The sequence below is a fragment of the Schistocerca nitens genome, chromosome 1 (assembly GCF_023898315.1).
Source record: "Schistocerca nitens isolate TAMUIC-IGC-003100 chromosome 1, iqSchNite1.1, whole genome shotgun sequence".
NCBI lineage: Eukaryota > Metazoa > Arthropoda > Insecta > Orthoptera > Acrididae > Schistocerca > Schistocerca nitens.
The window spans coordinates 708,186,722-708,211,560 of NC_064614.1; the positions used below are offsets into that span (position 1 = coordinate 708,186,722).

At 41.8% G+C, this 24,839-nt stretch overlaps 1 protein-coding gene across 2 annotated transcripts in view; it reads right to left on the reverse strand.

Moving 5' to 3' along the window:
- Positions 1-2,158: 2,158 nt before the first annotated feature.
- The window catches only part of LOC126259807 (palmitoyltransferase ZDHHC6), a 124,211-nt gene continuing 101,530 nt past the window's right edge, over positions 2,159-24,839 (reverse strand). Inside the window, exons 8-9 of one of the 2 annotated variants that reach the window (XM_049956841.1) lie at positions 16,113-16,300; positions 2,159-4,654 (exon numbers count right to left, since the gene is read on the reverse strand). In XM_049956841.1, coding sequence (XP_049812798.1) covers positions 4,531-4,654; positions 16,113-16,300 — 312 coding nt within the window. In that variant the 3' untranslated portion in view covers positions 2,159-4,530. Of the gene's footprint in view, positions 4,655-16,112; positions 16,301-24,282; positions 24,425-24,839 lie in introns of those variants that run through there. The other variant, XM_049956850.1, reaches the window with a different exon arrangement.

The following is a 24,839-nucleotide window of genomic DNA, read 5'->3' on the forward strand; positions in this document are numbered from 1 at the left end:
TTCATCCAAGTGAGACTTAGGTACAATTGCCTTTAGATTATGGTCTCCTACCCTATGCACTGCTTGCTTTCTTAAGTGCCCTTCCACTTGCTTACAAATCTTGGTGTCAATTTTTCCGCTTTCAGCAAAGTAAAATATGTGGACAGCAGTTCATCCATGAATTTCTTGTGCATTATCTCTAGCAGGGGAAGTTCAGTTGACAAAAGTGATAATTCATTGAGCACCGTTTGGAATATGGGAATCATTTTTACCCATGTCATTTGTCTTTTGGGAACAGTATGTGCAACACAGTAAAATGATCTCTCTCTTTATCTCCTTAGGAAGGTTATCCTGAGGTTGGTACTGGGAAATGGTGACAAACCAGAAAGTCCTTAAAAGTGTTGCTTGTGAATTGAGAGCTAGTGGCTCCCCTGTATCTGAACAATATTCTCTTAAACAATTTGTAGTTGTGTTGGCTAATTTTTTGGATATAATTTTACATATTTTGACCAACACTCAACTAATACTAAAATGTGAGGTATTCCTTCTCTACCTTTTGGCAGAAGGCCATATGAGTCAGCTGCTGTTAGGCATGTACACGTTTTGGAAATACTAGATGTATATTAACAGAATCTTCCGTCGGTTCTTGGTAGAACAACATTAGAATAAATGAAAAGCACCAGTTTGCTTTTGTTCTACAAAATTACTTTTATTGTAACCCGGTTTTCAGCTTACAAGGCCATCTTCAGACATTTACAGTAAATGCAAACTGGTGCTTTTCATTTATTACTAGATGTATTTTATATACTTTGTGTTTGTTGTTGTCTTTCACTTTCTGGCACAACTCACATGTTCTTATGATAGTTTTCACTTTTCTGCTCATACTTTTAAGATAATAAAATTAGGCTATATATTTAATACACTTCCTTATACCAAAATGGCAACAACTATTATGCAAAACCCAAACCAATTCTTTTGCAGCTACCTGTGAAATATATAAATTCCAGGACCTGGACTCCTTCACTGATCTCCAAAATGAGATTCCTTCTTGTGACATCCATAAAGTTAGAAATGAAAGCTTTCCTGAACAGGTCATAATATTGAAGAACAAGCCGAAGTTCAATCACAGGGCACTTGGCATGCAACGATGTCCATAATACAGAAGTCCTCAGCCTTGGAGACACAAATCCAAACAATATTAAATTTAAAAGCAAACAAACAGAGCCACTTTCCACAAAAACAAAACAGTAAATAAGGGATATGATTATTACTAATTACCACTGATTCTTGGCAGCAACATGAAATATTCTCTATGTAGAAATATGCAAGAGTCATTGGCGGTAGTTAAAAGACTAAGTTTATATCCTCAAGGGCTCCACTGTAAATGGGTCCATTTCTGCATTGCCCTGTGTGGGATATATACTAATGGAGACCTGGAGTATAAACTAAATAACAATAGTAATTATCAGTCCTGTGGGGAAGTGGTTTCCTTTGTTTCTGATGCCACATCAAAGCCTTGTAATATTCTGTGGAACATTCAATGCTACTGAGTCTGTTATTGGTCTCTGGTATGCTTCACTACATCTGAAGATTCTGTTGTGTAAAATGAGATCTAAATGGTGTCTTTGTGGCATTATGGTGTAATCTTCAATAAGAAACTAGAGTAAACAAACACAATAAAAGTACAAACATTATGATTTTAATGGATGATCTTCATCATCATCTTTGAATAACATCCATATTTTAAGCACAAAATAATCACTTTCGATATGAATAGCAACAGTATCTTGTGAGAAAATCTTTATGGTTGTTTACTGTAGTTGCTTTCCCTTCCACTTTAATTTTTTCCCTACAAATATCCTTAAAATTTTGCCAGTAGTGTCTAAATGAAACAGACATTAAACACAAGATTGACAAAGTTCATTTGCACATAACAAATTATAATCTACTATAACCATTTCAATGCAGTTTAATGATCAGTTATTTAAGCCTGAGTGACAATGTTTTACGACATGCTGCTATACTTATATCACAGGAGAAAATAAAATAGCTTTTTCTTTTAAAAAAAATTCACAAACTTTATTGACAAATTTTTGTTAATTTACATGATATATTAACCAACAGAAATTATTATCTATAAAAAGGAACAACATTCAAAATTCGAGAGTCATTCAATTTTCTTTTAAAATAACAAAATATTTATTTTTAACAGGTTGGATTTTATTTTATATCACAATCTTAAACATTATAAAAATGTTCATTGGATCTCTAACAATAAAAGAATTTTTTTGATGTCTACAATTCTGCTATAACATGTAAGTACAGGTACAGTAAGCACTAAACTGTATTTTGTATTTTCACTTTGAAGAAAAAATGTATTAAAATAGTACACCAACTAACATCTTATATACTAAATGAATAGATGATTTTTCAGGACAAGAAATCAATTTTTCACAATAAATAGCTGTCATGTCTAATGTGATGGGAGATTTTTTTCATATCTAAAAATTGTACAAGGCACAGAGCTACAGGCACGTGTGATATTACGTTGCTTCTCCCCTGCATTAGTTTAAAGTATGGCACATATAAGAAACTAAAGTTCTTTGGTTACCATGAGAGCAATAAATCAAAAGTAAAGCAAAAGCATTAACATTCATTTAGTCATTTATGGAATACATTAAGTGTGTGTGCATGCACGTAGCAGTGTGCACTTCTGTACCTGATGATGTAGCCACAGGAAAAACTGATTTCTTTTAAACTGTAGGAATGAATAATAAAACAGCAATAAAGTGCCATTCTGGTAGATGATGAAAATTCACACTTCTTCATTTTCTAGTGAAGCAACTATCCCTTACATTAAAACAGCTAGTAGAAATATAAATATAATTCCTGTTATTCGCATAGAAATTGTTTTAAAAATCAGAAAGTATTCAAATTTGGCTGCAATGCTCACCTCTTTTTATAAAAACAAGATGTGTCTGCTAGTTCTGTTTGCAAATTTAGTGATATGTTCAGTCTCCAATAATTTTATTGAGGTTAAGGGATAATTACGCTAAAGCCTTTTTGTGAAAAAAAGCAATTTACAAACTTTCTAAAGACATATAAAAATGAATCTGTGATAATTCATAGGACAATGTACAATGGAATCAGTCCTTTCGGAACAATTTCAATTAACTGCACTGAATGCATCAAATAAGCAGTATCAAATAATTAAAACTGCAAGGATAAATTCATATATACATCTAAAACAAACGCACATAGATATCTAAAGGCTGCAGCATACACCATATGTTTCTTAACTGATTACCAGCACTGCAAACTAAAGGGTACCCCCCAGTTTACACAATGAATAAAAATATCATTATTAACATGTGCACACAATTCACAACAAAAAGTCACCACATGCAAAAGCATGTCATATGTGAAAGACATGAAAAATGTTGAACAACTGAAACACTGTGCTTTTAAACAACAATTACTAATTTGTTAATACATATTCATAACTATGTAATAAAAACATTATAATATAACAAATCTGGTCCATGAAATGTATAAAAACATATACAATAACAAAAACATTTAAGGTTGAGATCAATTCACAAACAATAAGATGTCTAGGAAATCACTTTTCTATCAGTCAAATAGAAAGATCTCTCTTAACATTGTTATTATCTGTGGAAATGGAAGCGATGCACAATACCCACTGGTACTTTTATCAGTCAAAATGTTATATGACTTGTGGCAACCAATAAATAAATGGCGGTACTTACTGTAATTGCAAGTTTTTGTACCTTTTAAGGCATGTGTAAAGGCAATGTAAAAAAGGAACCAGAGGTATGAAAAAAGTTGATAGGACTTTGGCTTGAAAAAAGACAAAGAGCTGAATTGAGAGCAAGAAGGAATACACAATTTGAACCTCAAGCAGCTAACACTAGATATTCGGCAAAATAATAAGATATAATGAAATTGCGTAAATGGAGGGACAAGGAGAACTTATGTTCAGAAGTTCAGGGCAACAGACAGATCAATAACTCCAGGGGAAAGGAGATGCAGATAGTGCAAAAATAAGATTATACGGAGAAAAAGAAAAGCAAAAAAAGATGAGAGCGAACAAGGAGGACAGGTAAGCAATGTGAACTGGAAGACAGGACCACAATAATAAGGAACAAAAAAGATGTAGGGAAAAATCAATAGTTTCAAATCAGCACTGTCTATTTATTATTATTATTTGTTACAACATATGGTTTTCATTTTGAGTTTCAAGGTGTTTGTTTCAACCACCAAAGACAGCTGAAACAAAATTACTATGAAATCTTCATTTATTGTTAATTCAGGAGCTCTCCACTGATACAAGGATGCCACATAACAAAGTGAGAACGAGAGTGGTGAAGGGGCAGAAGAGGAAGGAAGAGGGAAAAATAAATATGGAGAGAGAGAGAGAGAAAAGGCAGAGGAAAAACGTGGGGGGGGGGGGGGGGGGGGAAGACATAGTACCTCACAATGATATTATCAATGCTTTAAAAGTATGATACATTTTCTGGAATGGGTTACTTATTTATTCTTATCAAAATCATTTGGTATTGCTTCAGCCAATTCTACAACACAACAGCGGGGGAACCATCCTCGATGTCCAACTACCTTGGCCCCTTTCTGTTTTTCACCAAACAGCCAGTATCTGTAAATTATATCAATTCACATTAAACTCAATGTACAAATAATAAAGCAACCACAAAAACTGATGCCTCTTTGCTATTAAAATGGGAAAAACAACAAATATAAAATAAAAATTACAAAGCATTTGGTAGTGATGGTGACAAAAGCAGATCATAAAATTACTAATCTTCCTCTCCACTGCAAAGAGTATCTTGATGTCTTTACTTTTCATAGTATAGAAAAAATAATGAAAGGAAAGAGATGTTCATGAGGTGCAAGCAAAGCCAATAAAAATACTTGGAAATTAATGTGTCACCATTCTGGAAATACAAGTACATACATGCTCTATGTCATTACAGAAATCAAGCAGTTACTTTTCTTTTGACACATCACACAGGAAAGCCAAGGTGAAATGATTACAGGAAAAAAAATGTTATCAGGAGGATTCAATCAGCATACAGAAAAACCAAAGAATGCACTGAAGGCTTTAGGAGGGAGGGAGGGAGGGAGGCAGGTGGGGGGCAGGGGGGCTAGAGATATAATTGAGGAAGAAATGGGAGTCAATATGGAAGACACAGATGAACCAATATTAAAATTGAAGTGTAACAGAGGTTTGAACGACCTGCAGTCAAATAAGGCAAATTGTCTGGCTTCAGCTGCCGAAGACTGTGGTCTCGTGTGTGTGTGTGTGTGTGTGTGTGTGTGTGTGTGTGTGTGTGTGTGTGTGTGTGTTTCTGACAAAGGCCTTGCTGGCCGAAACCTTATTTTGTGACAGTCTTTTTGTTGTCCTAACTGCGACTTAGTATCTCCACTGTATGGTGAGTGGTAACTATTCTTTTCATAAAATTGTTACATTCCAGCCTGGATTTTCCATTGTTTAATAAGGCAAAAGAGATAGATAATATCATTAGAATTTCTGAAATCATTGGGGGAAGAGGTAACCAAGTGACAGTGCGACAAGTATCACACAATCACCTTAAAAGCTCAGGCATCCAAGTTGTCAACAACAATAATATACTGAAGAATGGAAAAGAAAATTGAGGATATGCCAAATGAGTATCAGTTTGGGTTTAGGAAAGATAAAAAACCAAAAAGGCAGCTCTGATGTTGCAATTAATAATGGAATCTAGATTTTATAAAAATTAAGACACATTCTGAGGATCTGTCAACCTAGAAAAAGCTAGCAACACTGTAAAATAGTGCAAGATATTTGAAATATTGAGAAAAGCAGGAGTAGGCTATAGGGATAGATGGCTAATCTACAATATCTATAAGAAAGAAGAAGGAATAATAAGACCGGAAAACCCAGAATGAAGTACTTGCATTAAAAATGGTGTAAGATTTGGATGTAGTCTTTCAGCCCTGCAGTTCTGTCTACACATCGAAGAAGCTATGCTGAAAATAAAAGAAAGGTACAGCAGGAGTGGAATTAAAATCCAAGGAGAAAGGATATCAATGATAAAATTCACTAAAAGAAGCTATGCTGAAAATAAAAGAAAGGTACATCAGGAGTGGAATTAAAATCCAAGGTGAAAGGATATCAATGATAAAATTCACTAAAGACATTGCTATCCTAAGTAAAAGTTAAGAAGAATTATAGGATATGTTGGATGAAACAAACTATTTACTGAGTGAAGAATGTGGATTACAAGTAAACTGAAGAAAGACAAAAGTAATGAGTGGTGGTGGTGGTTGTTGGGATGTGTAAGGGGGACTAAACAGCGAAGGTCATCAGTCCCCCATTCCAAAAACAGGCGAGCCTAAAATCGGCGGAACAGGTAAAAACCAAAGGGGGGAGGAGACTCCCCCCCCCCCAGGCACTAAAAGAACACAAATGCAGCAACGAACACTACAGACAAGAAGAGTACAGACAAACACCAGACAGAAAGAAACAGAAGAAAAAAAGATGGCCGGAAACTGCTTAACTGACCACAAGAACAAAAAAAAGGGAAAGAGTCAACCAGCCGACGACACACTAAAATCTGCAACCAAATATGAGAGACCTGAGGACAATAGACACACAAAGGGAAAGGAGCAGGACCTCCCTAAATAGAACCATAAAAAGGATTAACACGAATAAAATTTAAAACGTCATCAGCCATGGAGGCATTGTCGCTTAAAACCAAAGGCAAAGTGCCCGGGAGATTAAAAGACTGCCGGAGGGTGCGCAGTCGGGGACACTCCAATAAAATGTGGGCGACCGTCAGCCAGGACCCACACCGACACAGGGGGGGATCCTCCTGACGCAAAAGATGGCCGTGCGTCAGGTAGGTATGGCCGATGCGGAGCCGACACAGGATGACAGAGTCCCTGCGAGAAGACCGCAGGGAGGAGCGCCACACATCGGTCGTCTCCTTGACAGCCCGCAGTTTATTAGGGGCTGTCATGCCTCGCCACTCAGCAGACCACATCCCAAGCACCTTACGGCGCAACACCAACTGCTGATCGCGAGCTGTGAGGCCGATCTCCAAAGCTGGGGCGTCGATCGCCCCTTTGGCCAGCCTGTCAACACGTTCGTTCCCCGGGATGCCAACATGACCTGGCGTCCAAACCAAGACCACCGAACGACCAGAACGGGCAATGGCGGAAACAGACTCCTGAATAGAGGACACCAGAGGAGAAGAGGTATGGCAGCGGTCGATGGCCTGGAGGCTGCTCAGGGAGTCACTACAGATGACGATGGACGCACCTGAGCAGGAACGCATATGCTCAAGAGCGCGCAATATGGCTACCAGCTCTGCAGTAAAAATACTGCAGCCAGCCGGCAAGGAGCGCTGTTCAACATGGTAGGCAGTGCGACCATCAACCAGGGAACCATCAGTGTAGACAGTCTCACAGCCCGGAAATGAGGCGAGGAGCGCAAGAAAACGGCGACGGAGGGCCACAGGTGGAACCGAGTCCTTGGGTCCCTGTGCCAAGTCCAGACGGACGGACGGCAGGGGCAAACACCAGGGAGGCGTAGGTGCACGGACCCGGAAGGGAGGCAGAAGAGGGAATGACCCCAGTTCTGACAGCAGGGACTGGACGCGGACAGCTATGGAAAGCCCACACCGAGGTCGCCGGTCGGGCAGATGGAGGACCGTGACAGGGAAAAGCAGGCGACGATTGGGATGGCCCGGCGAGCAATGCACGGGGACAGCATAGTCGGCGAGCAGTCTGTGGCGGCGAATCCGCAGCGGGGGAACCCCGGCCTCCACCAGTAGACTATCCACGGGGCTCGTACGAAAGGCGCCAGTTGCAAGCCGAACCCCACAGTGGCGTATGGGGTCTAACAACTTCAACACTGAGGGCGATGCAGACCCATAGGCCAGGCTCCCATAATCAAGCCTGGACTGCACAAGGGCTCTGTACAATCGCAACAGCGTGCAGCGATCCGCACCCCAAGATGTGTGGCTGAGGCAGCGGAGGGCGTTGAGGTGCCGCCAGCACTTTTGCTTCAGCTGAGTAATATGAGGAACCCATGTGAGCCGGGCATCAAACACGAGTCCTAAGAAGCGGCAAGTGTCCACCACTTCAAGCAGGTGGCCGTCGAGGTAAAGTTCAGGATGAGGGTGGACCGTCCGACGCCTGCAGAAGTGCATAACTCGAGTCTTGGCTGCAGAGAACTGAAAACCATGAGTCAAAGCCCATGATGCTGCCTTGTGAATGGCTACTTGCAGCCTGCGTTCGGCGACTCCCGTAGTCGTGGAGCCAAATGAGATGCAGAAGTCGTCGGCATACAAAGAAGGAGACACCGACGACCCCACGGCTGCAGCCAGACCATTAATGGCCACTAGAAATAACGAGACGCTCAACACCGAGCCCTGCGGGACCCCATTTTCCTGTATATAAGATGAACTAGAGGCGGCACCCACTTGCACCCGGAAAGAGCGCCGCGATAAAAAGGATTGAAGAAAAGCCGGGAGCGGACCACGAAGACCCCACTCATGCAACGTAGCAAGGATATGATGCCTCCATGTGGTGTCATACGCCTTCCGCAGATCAAAAAATACAGCAACGAGATGCTGACGTCGGGCAAAGGCCGTACGGATAGCAGATTCCAGCCGCACCAAATTGTCCGCTGTAGACCGGCCCCGACGGAAGCCACCCTGGGATGGAGCGAGGAGACCACGCGACTCAAGGACCCAACAGCATATCCAGACACTCCGGGATGATGATGGCATTGAAACAGAGGATGACACGCGTAAAGCTGAAATACTAAACACCTTTTTCCAAAGCTGTTTCACAAAGGAAGACCGCACTGCAGTTCCTTCTCTAAATCCTCACACAAACGAAAAAATGGCTGACATCGAAATAAGTGTCCAAGGAATAGAAAAGCAACTGGAATCACTCAACAGAGGAAAGTCCACTGGACCTGACGGGATACCAATTCGATTCTACACAGAGTACGCGAAAGAACTTGCCCCCCTTCTAACAGCCGTGTACCGCAAGTCTCTAGAGGAACGGAGGGTTCCAAATGATTGGAAAAGAGCACAGGTAGTCCCAGTCTTCAAGAAGGGTCGTCGAGCAGATGTGCAAAACTATAGACCTATATCTCTGACGTCGATCTATTGTAGAATTTTAGAACATGTTTTTTGCTCGAGTATCATGTCGTTTTTGGAAACCCAGAATCTACTATGTAGGAATCAACATGGATTCCGGAAACAGCGATCATGTGAGACCCAACTCGCGTCATTTGTTCATGAGACCCAGAAAATATTAGATACAGGCTCCCAGGTAGATGCTATTTTTCTTGACTTCCGGAAGGCGTTCGATACAGTTCCGCACTGTCGCCTGATAAACAAAGTAAGAGCCTACGGAATATCAGACCAGCTGTGTGGCTGGATTGAAGAGTTTTTAGCAAACAGAACACAGCATGTTGTTATCAATGGAGAGACATCTACAGACGTTAAAATAACCTCTGGCATGCCACAGGGAAGTGTTATGGGACCATTGCTTTTCACAATATATATAAATGACCTAGTAGATAGTGTCGGAAGTTCCATGCAGCTTTTCGCGGATGATGCTGTAGTATACAGAGAAGTTGCAGCATTAGAAAATTGTAGCGAAATGCAGGAAGATCTGCAGCGGATAGGCACTTGGTGCAGGGAGTGGCAACTGTCCCTTAACATAGACAAATGTAATGTATTGCGAATACATAGAAAGAAGGATCCTTTATTGTATGATTATATGATAGCGGAACAAACACTGGTAGCAGTTACTTCTGTAAAATATCTGGGAGTATGCGTGCGGAACAATTTGAAGTGGAATGATCATATAAAATTAATTGTTGGTAAGGCGGGTACCAGGTTGAGATTCATTGGGAGAGTGCTTAGAAAATGTAGTCCAGCAACAAAGGAGGTGGCTTACAGAACGCTCGTTCGACCTATACTTGAGTATTGCTCATCAGTGTGGGATCCGTACCAGATCGGGTTGACGGAGGAGATAGAGAAGATCCAAAGAAGAGCAGCGCGTTTCGTCACAGGGTTATTTGGTAACCGTGATAGCGTTACGGAGATGTTTCATAAACTCAAGTGGCAGACTCTGCAAGAGAGGCGCTCTGCATCGCGGTGTAGCTTGCTCACCAGGTTTCGAGAGGGTGCGTTTCTGGATGAGGTATCGAGTATATTGCTTCCCCTTACTTATACCTCCCGAGGAGATCACGAATGTAAAATTAGAGAGATTAGAGCGCGCACGGAGCCTTTCAGACAGTCGTTCTTCCCGCGAACCATACGCGACTGGAACAGGAAAGGGAGGTAATGACAGTGTCACGTAAAGTGCCCTCCGCCACACACCATTGGGTGGCTTGCGGAGTATGAATGTAGATGTAGATGTAGAACACAGACGCCGCCCCACCATACGTTCGAGCAATTTGCACAAAACGTTGGTGAGGGTAATGGGACGATAGCTGTCCACCGCCAGTGGGTCCGCACCGGGTTTCAAGATCGGGACAATAAGACCCTCTCGCCATTGCGACGGGAAGACGCCCTCGCTCCAAATGCGGTTAAAGATGGTGAGGATGTGTCTCTGGCAGTCCCCGGAAAGATGTTTCAGCATCTGTGCGTGGATGCAGTCTGGTCCTGGTGCTGTATCAGGGCAATCGGCGAGGGCAGCGAGGAATTCCCTCTCGCTGAAAGGAGCATTGTATTTTTCAGAACGACGCGTGTGGAATGAGAAAGGCGTCCGCTCGGCTCGCTCCTTTAGAGAGCGAAAGGCGAGGGGATAAGATGCAGTCGCAGAGCTCTTAGCAAAGTGCGCGGCAAGCCGTTCAGCAATGGCGGCAGCGTCCGTGCAGACAGCGCCGTCCAAGGAGAGCCCAGGGACACCCATAGGGGTCTGGTATCCATAAATCCGCCGGATCCATGACCACACCAGCGAGGGGGAGACATGGGAGCCCAAGGATGAGACATACCTCTCCCAGCACTCCTGCTTACGCCGTGCAACAAGACGACGGGCCAAGGCACGGAGCCTCTTAAAGGCGATGTCACCCTGTGGGGGAGACTCAATGGTTGCAGCGGAAGTAAAAGCCGGCCAGTCAGCCCTGTGGAGAGCCCAGCGGGGCAGGCGCCCAGAAGAATGACACTGGGGCAGTGACAAATAGATGGGAAAATGGTCACTACCACACACGTCAGGATGCACTCTCCAGTGGAGGGATGGGACAAGTCCGGGACTGCAAAGAGAGAGATCGATGGCCGAGAACGATCCATGGGCCACACTGAAATGCGTGGGAGCACCAGTGTTCAAGAGGCTAAGGTCGAGCTGAGCCAACACATGCTCCACGGCCCAACCGCGGTCATCAGAGACAGTCCCACCCCAGAGAGGGTTGTGGGCATTGAAATCGCCCAGAAGCAGCAAAGGTGGGAGTTGAGCCAGCAGCGCAGCCAAGACATGGCGGGGGAGCTCCCCATCCGGAGGAATGTAAATAGAGCAAACAGTAATAGCCGGCGAGAGCTCAACCCTGGCAGCGACTGCCTCTAAAGGCGTCAGAAGGGGGACTGGCGAGCTACAGACTGAGTGGTGAACAAAAAGGCAAACCCCACCCGAAGCTCGTTGACAGGCAGCGCGGTTCTTATAGTATCCCCGATAACCGCGAAGGGCGGGGGTCCGCATTGCCGGAAACCAAGTTTCCTGCAGAGCAATGCAGAGAACAGGGGAAACACCCAGAAGCATCCGGAGCTCAGGCAGGTGGCGGAAATAACTGCCGCAGTTCCACTGGAGAACGGAAGCAGGAAGGGACTGGGAGGGCGTGAATGCGACTAAGAGGCAGACGGCGCCTCAGAGCCAACTGCCGCCACCGGGGGAGAGTCAACTGAGTCCATAGGAAAGGCCCCCAAGGGGTCCGTGAGGGCGAGATCCGCGGCAGAGGCGAGGATCTCCACCTCATCCCTGGAGCCAGGACTATGTACAGCAGGCGGTACTGAAACCGCCGGAACGTCCTTCTTCTTGGACACATTCCGTTCCTTCTTCTCACGACGGCCCTTAGGGTGAGAGGGCTGGGAGAGCTTCTCTGAAGGTGCGTCGGAGGCTGATGACGACGCAGAAGCTCTACGACCAGCAGGTGGCGGAACCTTCAGCCACTGGCTGACATCCGGCGGGGTAGGAGAAGAAACAGAGGAAGGGAGAGCCCCGAGGGACCCCTTCCGCGAGAGAGGAACCGGCAGAGGCAACGCCGGTGGAGAAGGAGGGGGAGGGATCGAGCCCCCCGGTTGTGGAGTAGATGTCACTCCCGAAGTAAGCGTGGGGGGAGCGACAGAAGAGGGTTTACCCCCAACGGCTAAGGGGGCAACAGAGGAAGGCTTGCCCCCAGACATGAGGGGGGCAGACAGAGATGCACGGCCCCGAGGGCCCACTGAAGGCGGCACAGAGGCGGCGACAACCATCGCTCGCGTGGGCGACGATAACGTGGCTGCAGCATAAGATGTTCGAATGGAAGCAGGATACAACCTTTCATATTTCAGTTTAGCCTCTCGATAAGTAAGCCGGTCCAGGGTCTTAAATTCCATGATCTTCCGCTCCTTATGAAGAACGGGGCAATCCGGCGAGCATGGAGAGTGGTGCTCCCCACAGTTGACACATACAGGCGGAGGCGCACATGGAGAATCGGGATGAGAGGGGCGTCCGCAATCTCGACATGTAGCGCTGGACGGGCAACGGGAGGACATATGCCCAAACTTCCAGCACTGGAAGCATCGCATCGGGGGAGGGACGTATGGCTTGACGTCACAACGGTAAACCATCACCTTGACCTTCTCGGGCAAGACATCACCCTCGAAGGCCAAGATAAAGGCACCGGTGGCCACCCTTTTAGTCTTGGGTCCTCGATGGACACGACGGACAAAATGCACTCCACGTCGTTCCAAGTCGGCTCTCAGCTCGTCATCGGATTGTAACAATAGGTCACGATGGTAAATAATCCCCTGGACCATATTTAAGCTACTGTGGGGAGTGACGGTTACAGGGATGTCACCCAGCTTATCACACAAGAGCAACGCTCGTGACTGGGCTGGGGAGGACGTCTTGAGGAGGATGGACCCATTCCTCATTTTAGACAACCCCGCCACTTCCCCAAACTTATCCTCCAGGTGTTCCACAAAAAACAGAGGCTTCGTCGTAAGAAAGGAGTCACCATCAGTCCTGCTGCAGACAAGGTATTGCGGTACGTAAGGCTCCCGCTTGGCACTAGATCTACGTCCCTCCCATGGCGCAGCCAACGAGGGGAACGACTGAGGGTCATATTGCGCAGCATCAAAGTCTACTCTACCTCGCTTAGAGACGCTGGTGGCCGTGCGACCACCAGCTTGGTGTGATTTATTGCGCTTCATTGCGCCACATCCGCCCAGATGCCACCTACTCCGAACGAGGGCTCTCCCCAAGGGCGCCACCCAGCCAAAGCAACGGATACCTGGCCGATATCCCGTTGCCCGGAGTCCCCGTGCCCCAGACAAGATGGGCACATACTCCTTGGCATGCATGGGGAGGAAACAGCTCTGGCATCTGTAGTGCGATCCCTGCGTGGTCAGGGGGCTACCACCAAGAGGGTACATGACGACCCCACCACAACGGACTGGCTACCGTGCTGGATGTTAGGTGTCTAAAGGGTCCACAGGTGTCGTGGGCGCTAAGAAGAAGATTGCGCACAAGACGAGAAGGAGACAACCCAGATGATGTTGGGTATAGTCCCCCCCACACGACAATAGGTAACATGCAAGATGGTGGTGCATGATGGACCAATAGAAAAACACCACGTAAGGTGTCCTTCCCCAAATGGCACGCACTAACAACGGAAATTTGGAAAAAAGGAGGTCAAACCCAAGAGGGGACCATCACAGAAGGCCGAAACGTTTGAGACTCCTTTTAGTCGCCTCTTACGACAGGCAGGAATACCGCGGGCCTAATCTTACCCCCGAACCCGCAGGGGGTAGTAATGAGTAGTAGTTGACATGAGGTCAGCGATAAACTTTACATCAAAGCTGGATACCACGAAGTAGACAAAGATTCTGCTACTTTGGAAGCAAAATAACATGATGGACGAAGGAAGGAAGACATAAAAAGCAGATCATTATATGTGAAGATGGCATTCCTAGCCAACACAAATTTGCTAGTATCAAACAGTGGCCTTAATCTGAGAAAGAAATTTCTGGGAATTTATGTATGGAGCACAGCATTGTGGTGAATCATGGATGGTGAAACAACCAGAAAAGAATAAATTCGAAGCATTTGAGATGTGGCACTATAAAATGATGATGAAAAGTAGGTGGACTGATAAGGAATGAACAGGTTCCCCACAGAACCAGCAAAGAAAGTAACATATGGGAAACTGCCCCCCCCCCACTCACTCTCTCTCTCTCTCTCTCTCTCTCTCTCTCTCTCTCTCTCTGTGTGTGTGTGTGTGTGTGTGTGTGTGTGTGTGTGTGTGTGTGATGAAGACTAAAAGTACAGCAGAATGGAAGTTCACTGGAGACATTATGTACGCATTAAATGGAATGGCATTGTAGTCACATCAAATAGTGACACTTCTCTTAAGTTTGGACAGAAATTTATAGTGTGAGATGAATCAAAATAAAACCCAACACTTTGCAGAAAAGAGAAACACAAAAGATTATGAGAACTAAAAGAGAAAAAATGACAGTAAAACACATGAAATGAAAGATGCAGAAGACTGGCACTGTATACCACAGGGTAAGATAAACCATGGGAGTGTGATATCCTCCACTTTTGCATGCCCACAGCCTGAAACTCTGATAATCCCATTTCTACATCCTTACACTCACTCAATTCCAAAAGTTGGGACTGCAACTGGATGTCTAATTATGTTGTTAAATGAACAGTTCACTTGATAAGTAAGCCACTGAGTTGTTTTAAAAAATGTCTAGAGTACGAGGTTTTTCCAGAACACTAGATCTCTAAAGTTATTATCATATTCAAAAAGGTTGATAAACAACTCTCTCATAACTACTGAAAATTTCTATTGTCCCAATATTCTCAAAAATATTTGAAACACTCATGTACATTCAATTAAGCAATTATTTTGAAAAGTATGACCTCCTTTGCAAGAATCAGTACGGATTTTGGACAGGCCCACCTCATATTGAAACTGAGATATGTTGTCTCCAATAAGTATCTCTGTATGACTTGTTTTGCGGTCTTTCAGTCATATATATCATATGTCCTACTCATATGGGGACATTCTCCTTATATAATTAACATTTAAAAAATAAGTCTGTACTATGCAAGGGTGGTCCTACAGAGCACTATCATCCTCTTTTTAACAGGCTTTGGATGCTAACAATGATGAATCTGTATATCTATGAGTCTGCACCCTTTGTCAAGAACAGCATTAAAGAATGTGTCATCAGGGAAGTAATTCACGAACATGACACTGGAAATAATACACTCATCTTCCAAGGTGCAGTCTAGCAACAACAGGAAATTCGAAGTGAATGCCCTAAAATTTTTAACAAGTTTCCTCTCACTGCTCGATCCTTACCAACATTACCTTTGACTCACATACCCCCCCCCCCCCCCTCTCTCTCTCTCTCTCTCTCTCTCTCTCTCTCTCTCTCTACTTATACTGAAAACCACTTGTGTCTACCTCACTACCATGTCTCCCATTACCTTCTCATGCCTTATTTGAACAGCAGCTCTTCATACTCCACCCTAGTTGCTATACATCTTACTCTGTGATATCACAAGCTCAGAATAGATGTGTTTATGTATCTGTATGGTTGCTTGTATGAGACTGAGTGTATACACTATAAAAAGAGCAGTAGCTTGGAAGTCACTTAATGAGTCTGTGCTTTTACATGTTTCTATGCATCAAGCATCAGTTAGGTGAGTGGTTACCTTGCCTCAGTTAAATTATTGTTTCCAGCTTACAATACCTATTATTGTACTGTTACTCACTATAAAATGAAAATTACATGCAAGCAACCTGTAAATAACAAATATAAAAAAAAAACTAAAGAAAATACTATGAACTCAAACTCTATGTTAATACAAACCTTCTCCATCTTGTAACTAATACAACATCGCCTTGATCAAGAGGAAGACGATGTTCATCTGTACAAGGTGCATAAAGTAATATGCGCCACCCTTTGGATACAGGAACCCACGAACCACAGTAACTGTCTCTAACTATGTATGTTCGAGACTGACTGCGTTTTTCAGCCTTTTGTTCTTTTTGCTCCATCTGCAAACGACAACATAAAGGATCAAAAACATTCTCCTGTAAGCTAATAGAAGAATTTACTATGTAATAGAGATACATCATCATCTTCATCATATTGGTTTTTTTTTGCTAAGTCTAATAACTTCATGGTTGTCAGAAATTAAGAAACAGATTTTTATAGATATCACAGTAAAATGAGCACCTGCTATTCTTTCTATCACCAGTTCTAGCACAAAATGTGAGTCAATTATAATAATATTATATACAGCCTGACAATAAAAGTTACGCCCCCAGAATGCATCCTCAGATTTCAATGTAACTTTCTACACATACGCAATGTTGGCAGGTGTGTAAATGATTAGCATTTCAATTCACTGTGACAGGTAGAACAGCCACAAGAGTGCATTAGTGTTGTTACCAGGCCAGGTATATAAGGGGTGTGAACAGCATCCAATGTTGAATGTTCACTGTGAAGGATATAGCAGGTACATGTATGAGACAGCATTATCAGCACCTGACATAGTCTGAAAGGGCCCACATTGAGAATCTGGGTGTGAGATTTTACTATGTTTCAGAGTGGCTTTGTGCCCCGTTGTTTCTAGGTAGACACTCTGCTACAGTTACCTGTGCCCCTTTTTAACTGTGTCTGTACTGGTGTTTTATCCTTGATTTTACCCGCCCTCATCTGCATTTATTTTCAGCAAGGGAACAGATGATCTTGCCGTTTAATGCCATCAACCACTAATCATCACCATCAGCAGCAGCAGCAGCAGCAGCAGCATCGAGGGTCTCCCTTTTGCCAACTGGCTGAATTGTGGAATATCTAGATTTGTGGGGACTTTAGATATGACAGTGTCACCACGTTGGACTGCATAGGAAGGGCAGGTATACTCATTGTCAAGATTCCAGTTGACAACATCTGACCGCCACAAGGGAGGATTATGCCATTGTGCACCAAGCACATCATAAGCCCTTCACATCTTCTTTGCCTGCCATCCAAGAACAAGTAATGGGGCCCCTGCAACATATTGTGTCATTCCGCATCATTGGTCCGACTAGCAGGAGCCAGAATAGAGAACTACCATCCCATGCATAGATTGCCATTAACACCCCAACGCCATGTTTGGAATGGTGCCATGAGCAGGAAGCACTGACAGCTGATGAATAGCACCACACAGTGTTCAGTGATGAACCGCAGTTCTGCACTACGGTGGATGACCATCATCAGCGAGTATGGCAACGACCTGGGGAGAGGCTCCACTCTTCCAATGTTTTGGAAAGGCCCAGTGGCATCATGGTGTGTGAGCCAAAGGTATGACTTCCAAACCATGGCTGGTAGTGATGAAGGAATTCTTATGGTGCAATGGTATGTCACTGACTTCCTGTGTCCTTAAGTGTTATCTCTCTAGCAACGGTATCACGATGCCAGTTTTCAGCAGAAAAATGGTTTTGCTCAAATGGCGCACACTCTATCAACTGTGTATGACGGTGAGCTACTCCCATGGACATCAAGATCTGTCCCTGACAAAACATGTCTGGGACCAGCTCAGAAATGAACTCAGTCCTAACAACAGTATCCAGGTACCAAGGACCAGTACCTCAGTAGAGGATACAATGGCTTTATGACATCCTTGTCCATGCATCCCCCTCAGACAGGATACAATGTCAAACCAGTAATTGGGCTCATAGTGGAAATTCTGTGGTAAATTTGACTAGATTTTGCAATAACAGCACATACTCTCTCAAACAGTATAGTTTCATTCTGTTTCCACCTACCTTTGTAGTAGCTCCACTTGTATGTCAGGTATTTTATTTACAACAGTATTAGTGTTTCATGTAGGCAACATTACTGGAATTTTCGTTTTGTGGCGCGCGCCCGGCATTCAATGGTAATGGTAAAATATTCTTTTTCTGCTTCTATATTACATTAATTTTCCACCACAGGGAGAACTGAGTGAGGTGGCATAATGGTTGACACACTGGACTCGCATTCAGGGCGACAACAGTTCAAACCCATGTCCGACCATCCTTATTTAGGTTTTCCACGTTTTCCCTAAATCGCCTCAAGCAAATGCTGGGATGGTTCATCTGAGGGGCACAGCAAACTTCCTTCCCCATCCTTCCCTAATCCAATGGGACCGATGACCTCGTTGTTTGGCCCCCACCTCCCACATCAACCAACCAACCACAGAAAGTCTCTTGGAAGTGGAAAAAATCATACATACAAATTTTGTTAATTTTCAGTATAACACAATGACTTCACTGCAAAAAATGAATTACTAAGAAATGGAGAAGAAACTTCTTACTTATATTATAAATGGGATTAAAGAAAGCAACAAAGGTAGACTGTGATATACACTCAAGACATTGACACTGTGCCACCATAAGCATCCACAAGATGACAGTCTTGATGGGTCACTTTATGGGGAACAATATTTGAGCGACTACTCACCTACCTGCACTGCAGACAATGCAGTGGGTCAGCAGCAATCCCCGACTAGATCTGAATGCATAATGACTTGTACAAGGCACTACATTCATTTTTCTAAAATTTAATTCTAGTATATATTTTACGCACTATCATATTATTCATGTGATCCAAATCAACTGAATGCTATTAGATGATCCTTTGTGGAATCATTACTCTACTGCGCACAAATTTGACAGGGGGAAAAAAAAGGATCTGAGATATTCAAGTGCAATTAAAATGAATCTCATTAAATATATCTCTACATAATTTAAATTGGGATTATTTTAAATATAGATGGACACACAATGCTAATAAGAAGAGTAGATGTACAGAAAAATATTTCAGGCCATTAATACAACATACAGAAAGTTACGTGCTCCCTTATTATTCCAATAGGAAAGAGAAGTAGCTTTATTCATTTTAATAGTTCGCTCTCCCCCACCCCCTTCCCTACCCTACCCTTTCCACTGTATTGATATTTTGCTCTATCTGATGATATAATTTAATGTTTCCCCATTTCAGCTCGCATACTGTCGATTCCATTGTTTCCAGCTTCTCACTTTGAATCATGCTGGGACGTTACTGGACTCTTTTTTTCTCTTCAGCTGCTGAATCAGAACATAAGAGGTGTGACTATAAAATAAAGAAATTATGGCTGAAAAGAATTTTATTTAAAATACATATCATGCTCAGTATACTCCCCTCCTCTACCCCTACAATGTTCCATGTGAATTTTCCATTGATGGAAACAGTGCCCGAAGTATTCCTCTATGAGCTCCTTCACGACGCGTGCCATTTTTTTCTTTCACTGCTTCAACAGACTGAAATCTTGTTCCTTGTAATGCAGATTTGACTTAAGGAATAGATAAAAGCCACATGGTGCTAGGACAGGTGAATAAGGTGTGTGCTCTAACACTGGGATGATGTACTTCACTAGAGGCCTCTTAACAGACAATGCAGTATGATCCAGTGTGTTGTCTTGATGCAGAACCCATGACTTGTTCTTCCACAACTTGGATTTTTTTTCCCTTCTTATTTTCTCACAGAGTTGAGAAAGAACCTCAAAGCAGTAATGTTGATCAATAGTTTGATCTTCAGTAACCCAGTTTAACATATTAATTATGGGGAAAGATCCCTTATCATTTAGCTACAATATAGCAGGTCAGCAACTGGAAGCAGTTAATTCCATAAATTATCTGAGAGTAGGCATTAGGAGTGATTTAAAATGGAATGATCATATAAATTTGATCGTCGGTAAAGCAGATGCCAGACTGATATTCATTGGAAGAATCTTAAGGAAATGCAATCCGAAAACAAAGGAAGTAGGTTACAGTACACTTGTTCGCCGACTACTTGAATACTGCTCACCAGTGTGGGATCAGTACCAGATAGGGCTGATAGAAGAGAGAGAGAGAAGATCCAATGGAGAGCAGCGCACTTCGTTACAGGATCATTTAGTAATCGCGAAAGCATTACGGAGATGATAAACTCCAGTGGAAGACTCTGCATGAGAGACGCTCAGTAGCTCAGTACAGGCTTTTGTTGAAGTTTCGAGAACATACCTTCACCAAGGAGTCCAGCAGTATATTGCTCCCTCCTACGTATATCTCACAAAGAGACCATGAGGATAAAATCAGAGAGATTAGAGCCCACACAGAGGCATACCGACAATCCTTCTTTCCATGACCAATACGAGACTGGAATAGAAGGGAGAACCGATAGAGGTACTCAAGGTACCCTCCGCCACACACTGTCAGGTGGCTTGCGGAGTATGGATGTAGATGTAGATTATTGGTCAGTTAATTAAAATATTATTTATTTATTTATTTATTATTATAAATAAGTATTCTTTATGTGTGCTTTTATTTTAATTATTGGTTTTAGTTGGTTTAGCTTAGTTCCTTATTTCCTTTTATCTTTAATCTCCTGAAAACATGGAAAATATAAATATTTCATTTTAAATACCACAGGAGAGCAAGAGATGTCTTCTGCAGTTGTGGTCTCGCAGAAATTCCTCATCATTATCTGCTCCACCTGAAATCTCTAAAACCTTTACTCGCTATGCAGATTGTTTGGCACAACTGTGTGGCATGTTATTTGATGAGTCTGGATGATAGGTCCAACAATTCAGCAAGTTAAAGTTTATTAATTCGGAGATAATCTCTCAACAAATTCTGACTGTGGAAAATGCAGGTTCACACTATCATTCCAAACTTCACCTCCGAGCGATCTACGTCTCTCAATATCTGTACCGTGATAATTAACTAAATTCGGTATGGAGATACACACACCTTGAATACTTTATGTTAGTTATTGTATTTTATTTTGTGCAAGAAATTATTTGACCATTGACTACATGCCATAATTGTCTCTCACAACAAAACGATCTCTCTCCTCCTCTCACATGTACAGAGTCCTTTAAAACTAAATCCTTGGTTCAGTAAGACACAGAGATGCGCCCATACCATGGAATGTCCGATTCTCCCAGTCGGTATATGCCGTTCAAGACAATATCAATTTTCCGGACTGAAATTAGAGTTTGGCTTACACTGGTATACCAGTCAAGATACACAATTACACGAATTTTGAAAAAAAAAAAAAAAATCATTGCTTTTAATTTTGATTTGCTAATTTTAGATTTTTATGTTTTTAGTGAAGTTGGGCCCTTCCAGTGCATGGATTGGCCCTTAGTTTGTGGATCATAAGTGAGAAATTAAGATTCAGTACAAATATTTTCCCAAGCTTCTTTCTGTTCGACTGTGAGTATTTTTGGCACCAGTTTCGCACACACTTTTCTCATGTTAAATATGTTATGTAAAATTTACCTTATGCATCCTTTGTCAATTCCTACAGTTTCAGAAATCGATTGAGTACTCAACCAAGGGTCAGATGGAATCATATCACCTACTTTTTTTAATATTTTCATCGTTATTGATGTTGAAGGGTAACCCAAACGTGAGATATCTCCAGTGTCTTATCGGGCATCTTGGAAATGCTTGAACTGCTCAAAAACTTGTGTATGTGATTAAACAATCTTTGCCACAAACATCTTTTGGTAAAAGATAGGTTTCAGAAGCAGTTTTTCCAAGTTTCTTGTGAAACTTCATGACAATTTATTACTCAATTATTACAGTGATCATTTTTCCAGTGCAACAAAATAAGAGACACAAAAAGAAGGCCACGACTACAATTATCTGTCCATAGACAACAGAGATGTTGCATTCAACTGAGAAAGCTTCATGCTTCACAGCTACTGGTTGTTCATCTTTGGTGCATGTGACAGCATCAGTCCAGTTACTTTATAGTCACATCTCATATGTCTTTGTAACCCTTACATCAAAAGCTTATGTCATTATTTCTATTGGGTACACATGATTTCTGGCATTTTACAAAGCACCATTTTTGGAACATAATTGTTTTTGGCAAAAATTAGAATAAGCTTGACTTCTTATGCTATAGCTAAGCTAACCATCCTTAAAAATTATACCATCCCAACCATATTATCACTCAGAAAATTCCAAACAGTACAGTCCCTTTGTACAATATCTATACCATATTGAAGTAAACAACCTGTAGAGAATAGTATGAACCCTTACCAGTTGTCACCATGTAACAAATAAAAATCTATGTAAAAATCAAATCTATAAAAATAAAGAAAATTATACACTACTAAGCTCAACCCAGATAATTTTCAGGGGTCTGATGTAATCATCAATTTAGAACAAGTCTCTCACAGAGGAAAACTCTCATAGGATATTCTCCTTCCTCCAGCATTGCCAACACTAGCATTACCATTCCTGGTAGACTCTCCTACATGGGCTTAATTCCAACCATAAATTGGTACTTAGTTGTAATAAGGAAAAAAAGTACTTCCCTGCACAGAGGACACAGGGTACTATGGCCATGGTAATTATTTGTAGAAGCTCCATGAGTCTTCATTCCTTTACTCTTCACCAATATACACCACTATCAGTGCCTACCCCTTAAAAGGTAAATAAAAAGAAAAATGTGGTTCCAGACCACAATATTAAATAATGCTACAACTCTTCAGGAGTTTTCAGTTAACATAATCTATCACAGTACACTGTAATTATTGATGCTGGCCCCTATCAAGTGCACAAAGGGTCTCCGCTATATGGTGAATAGCGACTACCATTTTCATAATACTATTATGAAAGGAAAGTTGTGCCTATCTGCAACTCAGCTGTATGATGAGTAACTACTTTCCTTTTCATTATATTATCACATTCCATTCTGGATTTTCTATTGATCTTTTCATAATACTGTCACATAAAACAAATTTACATGTTGTATGCTAAATCTTCCCTTGATCCTTCCAATTAATTTCTCACTTGTTATGCTACATTTGTGACTTAACAAGGATTAAATCTCCCACTTCCAATTGCATGTGGGTGCCATTGCCCATATTTTCTTCCGTTTCTCTCCTTCCCTGAATAAACACACTTCAATATTTGTTGCCTGCATTTCTGGTACTATTACAAAAATGTATGCCATTGCTCCCCGACCAAGAGGCAGTGGATCAAACAGGTCCACAATCGCAAGATCCCAAATGCTTTCTGTTATTATTGGTTATAAAATAATGTGTGTATGTGAAGTAAATACTTTCAATTTCTGACATGTACTGTATGTTCTCAGTATTTTCTGTGCTATTCTACAAATATACACTTATGTGATCAAAACACAAATCCTAATTCTTTGCTTACCTGAAGTCACACACATTCAGAGTTTTCATAATAACTGATATGTGAACCCACTGTTATATAATGAGGTTCTTACCTCAGCTTGTACAGTAGCAACATAAACGATTAATTTATTGTCTATCAAATTCAGTTCCTTCCTTACCTGAGGATCCCATACTTCCAATTTCCACAATCACAGTTCCAAATACCAAAAGCATTTCAACATTCTTAGTTTTGATTTGCTTTAAATTACCATTTGTGTCTATTACTTATTTCTGTAAAATTTGTACTATATTCACTAGAATATTCTACACCAAACTGGATATAAATGCTCAACTTTGCTTTCTACCTTTTCTTCCATCAAGTCTACACAATCATCTTAATATTGTGCATGTTTTAATCCCCATTCCATTTCCTTTTCTAGTTTTTCCATTCTCCCATTTACTTAAGAACCAAAATCAAGCCATTTATCATCTGAATTAAAAAGTCTTTCATCTAGTTGAGAAAATCATCAGTTTTTGCTGTTATGTGTGCCAATAGCTACACAACTGTCTCAAATGCTTCATTTTCTTTTATGAGAGTCACGGCCATCAATGTCCTCACAAATAAAAATTAAAAAATTACAGAAATGTTAATAATAATGAAGAAGGTACTAATAGTAAATGATCTATGTTTCTTTTATCCAAACTTCACTGAAAAATTTCACTATCTAAATTAAAATCTGACTAATACGTTCAACGTTTAAACTGACATTCACCTGGTGAGGCCATTGTATAAATAAAAATTAAAAATCAACTGCACAATACACAGTGTCTTATTTAATCACAACCCACCGGGTTTTGAAGAAATGAACTCCAATTAGAGTTTGTATAGGTCAGTCTGACGCTCATCTGTAGAGGCTGCATGAAGTTGACTGTCACCGGATGCAAACTGCGCCGGCTGCCACGATGTGTGGAATGACTGTGTATGAACTGCCTATTAAACAGATCTAAAATGCTCACTGCACACACTGTTTCCACTGTCCTAAATTATTCTTCCTGGAAAACATCTCTCTGACTTCCTGCTTTTGATTGTTCATTTCTCAAGATCATTCAAAATTATATTAAATTTATAGTAAACCTTTTTTTACTTACTAGCAACCATCAAGTATTGCAAAACAATCATTATTACCATTTTGCTCTCACTGTTGAATATGTTGATGACTCACTATTGATAACTGTTGCTATGAAAAATCTACAATTACATATTCTATGAACACATATGAAATGTTTCAGAATAATTTCAAGTTCAAATTCTGAAGCATTTGAAAATTTTTGTCATGTAATTAATTAGGCATTAGTTTCACTTCCGATCAATGATGGCTTGTCACTACTGTAACATTATATAAATA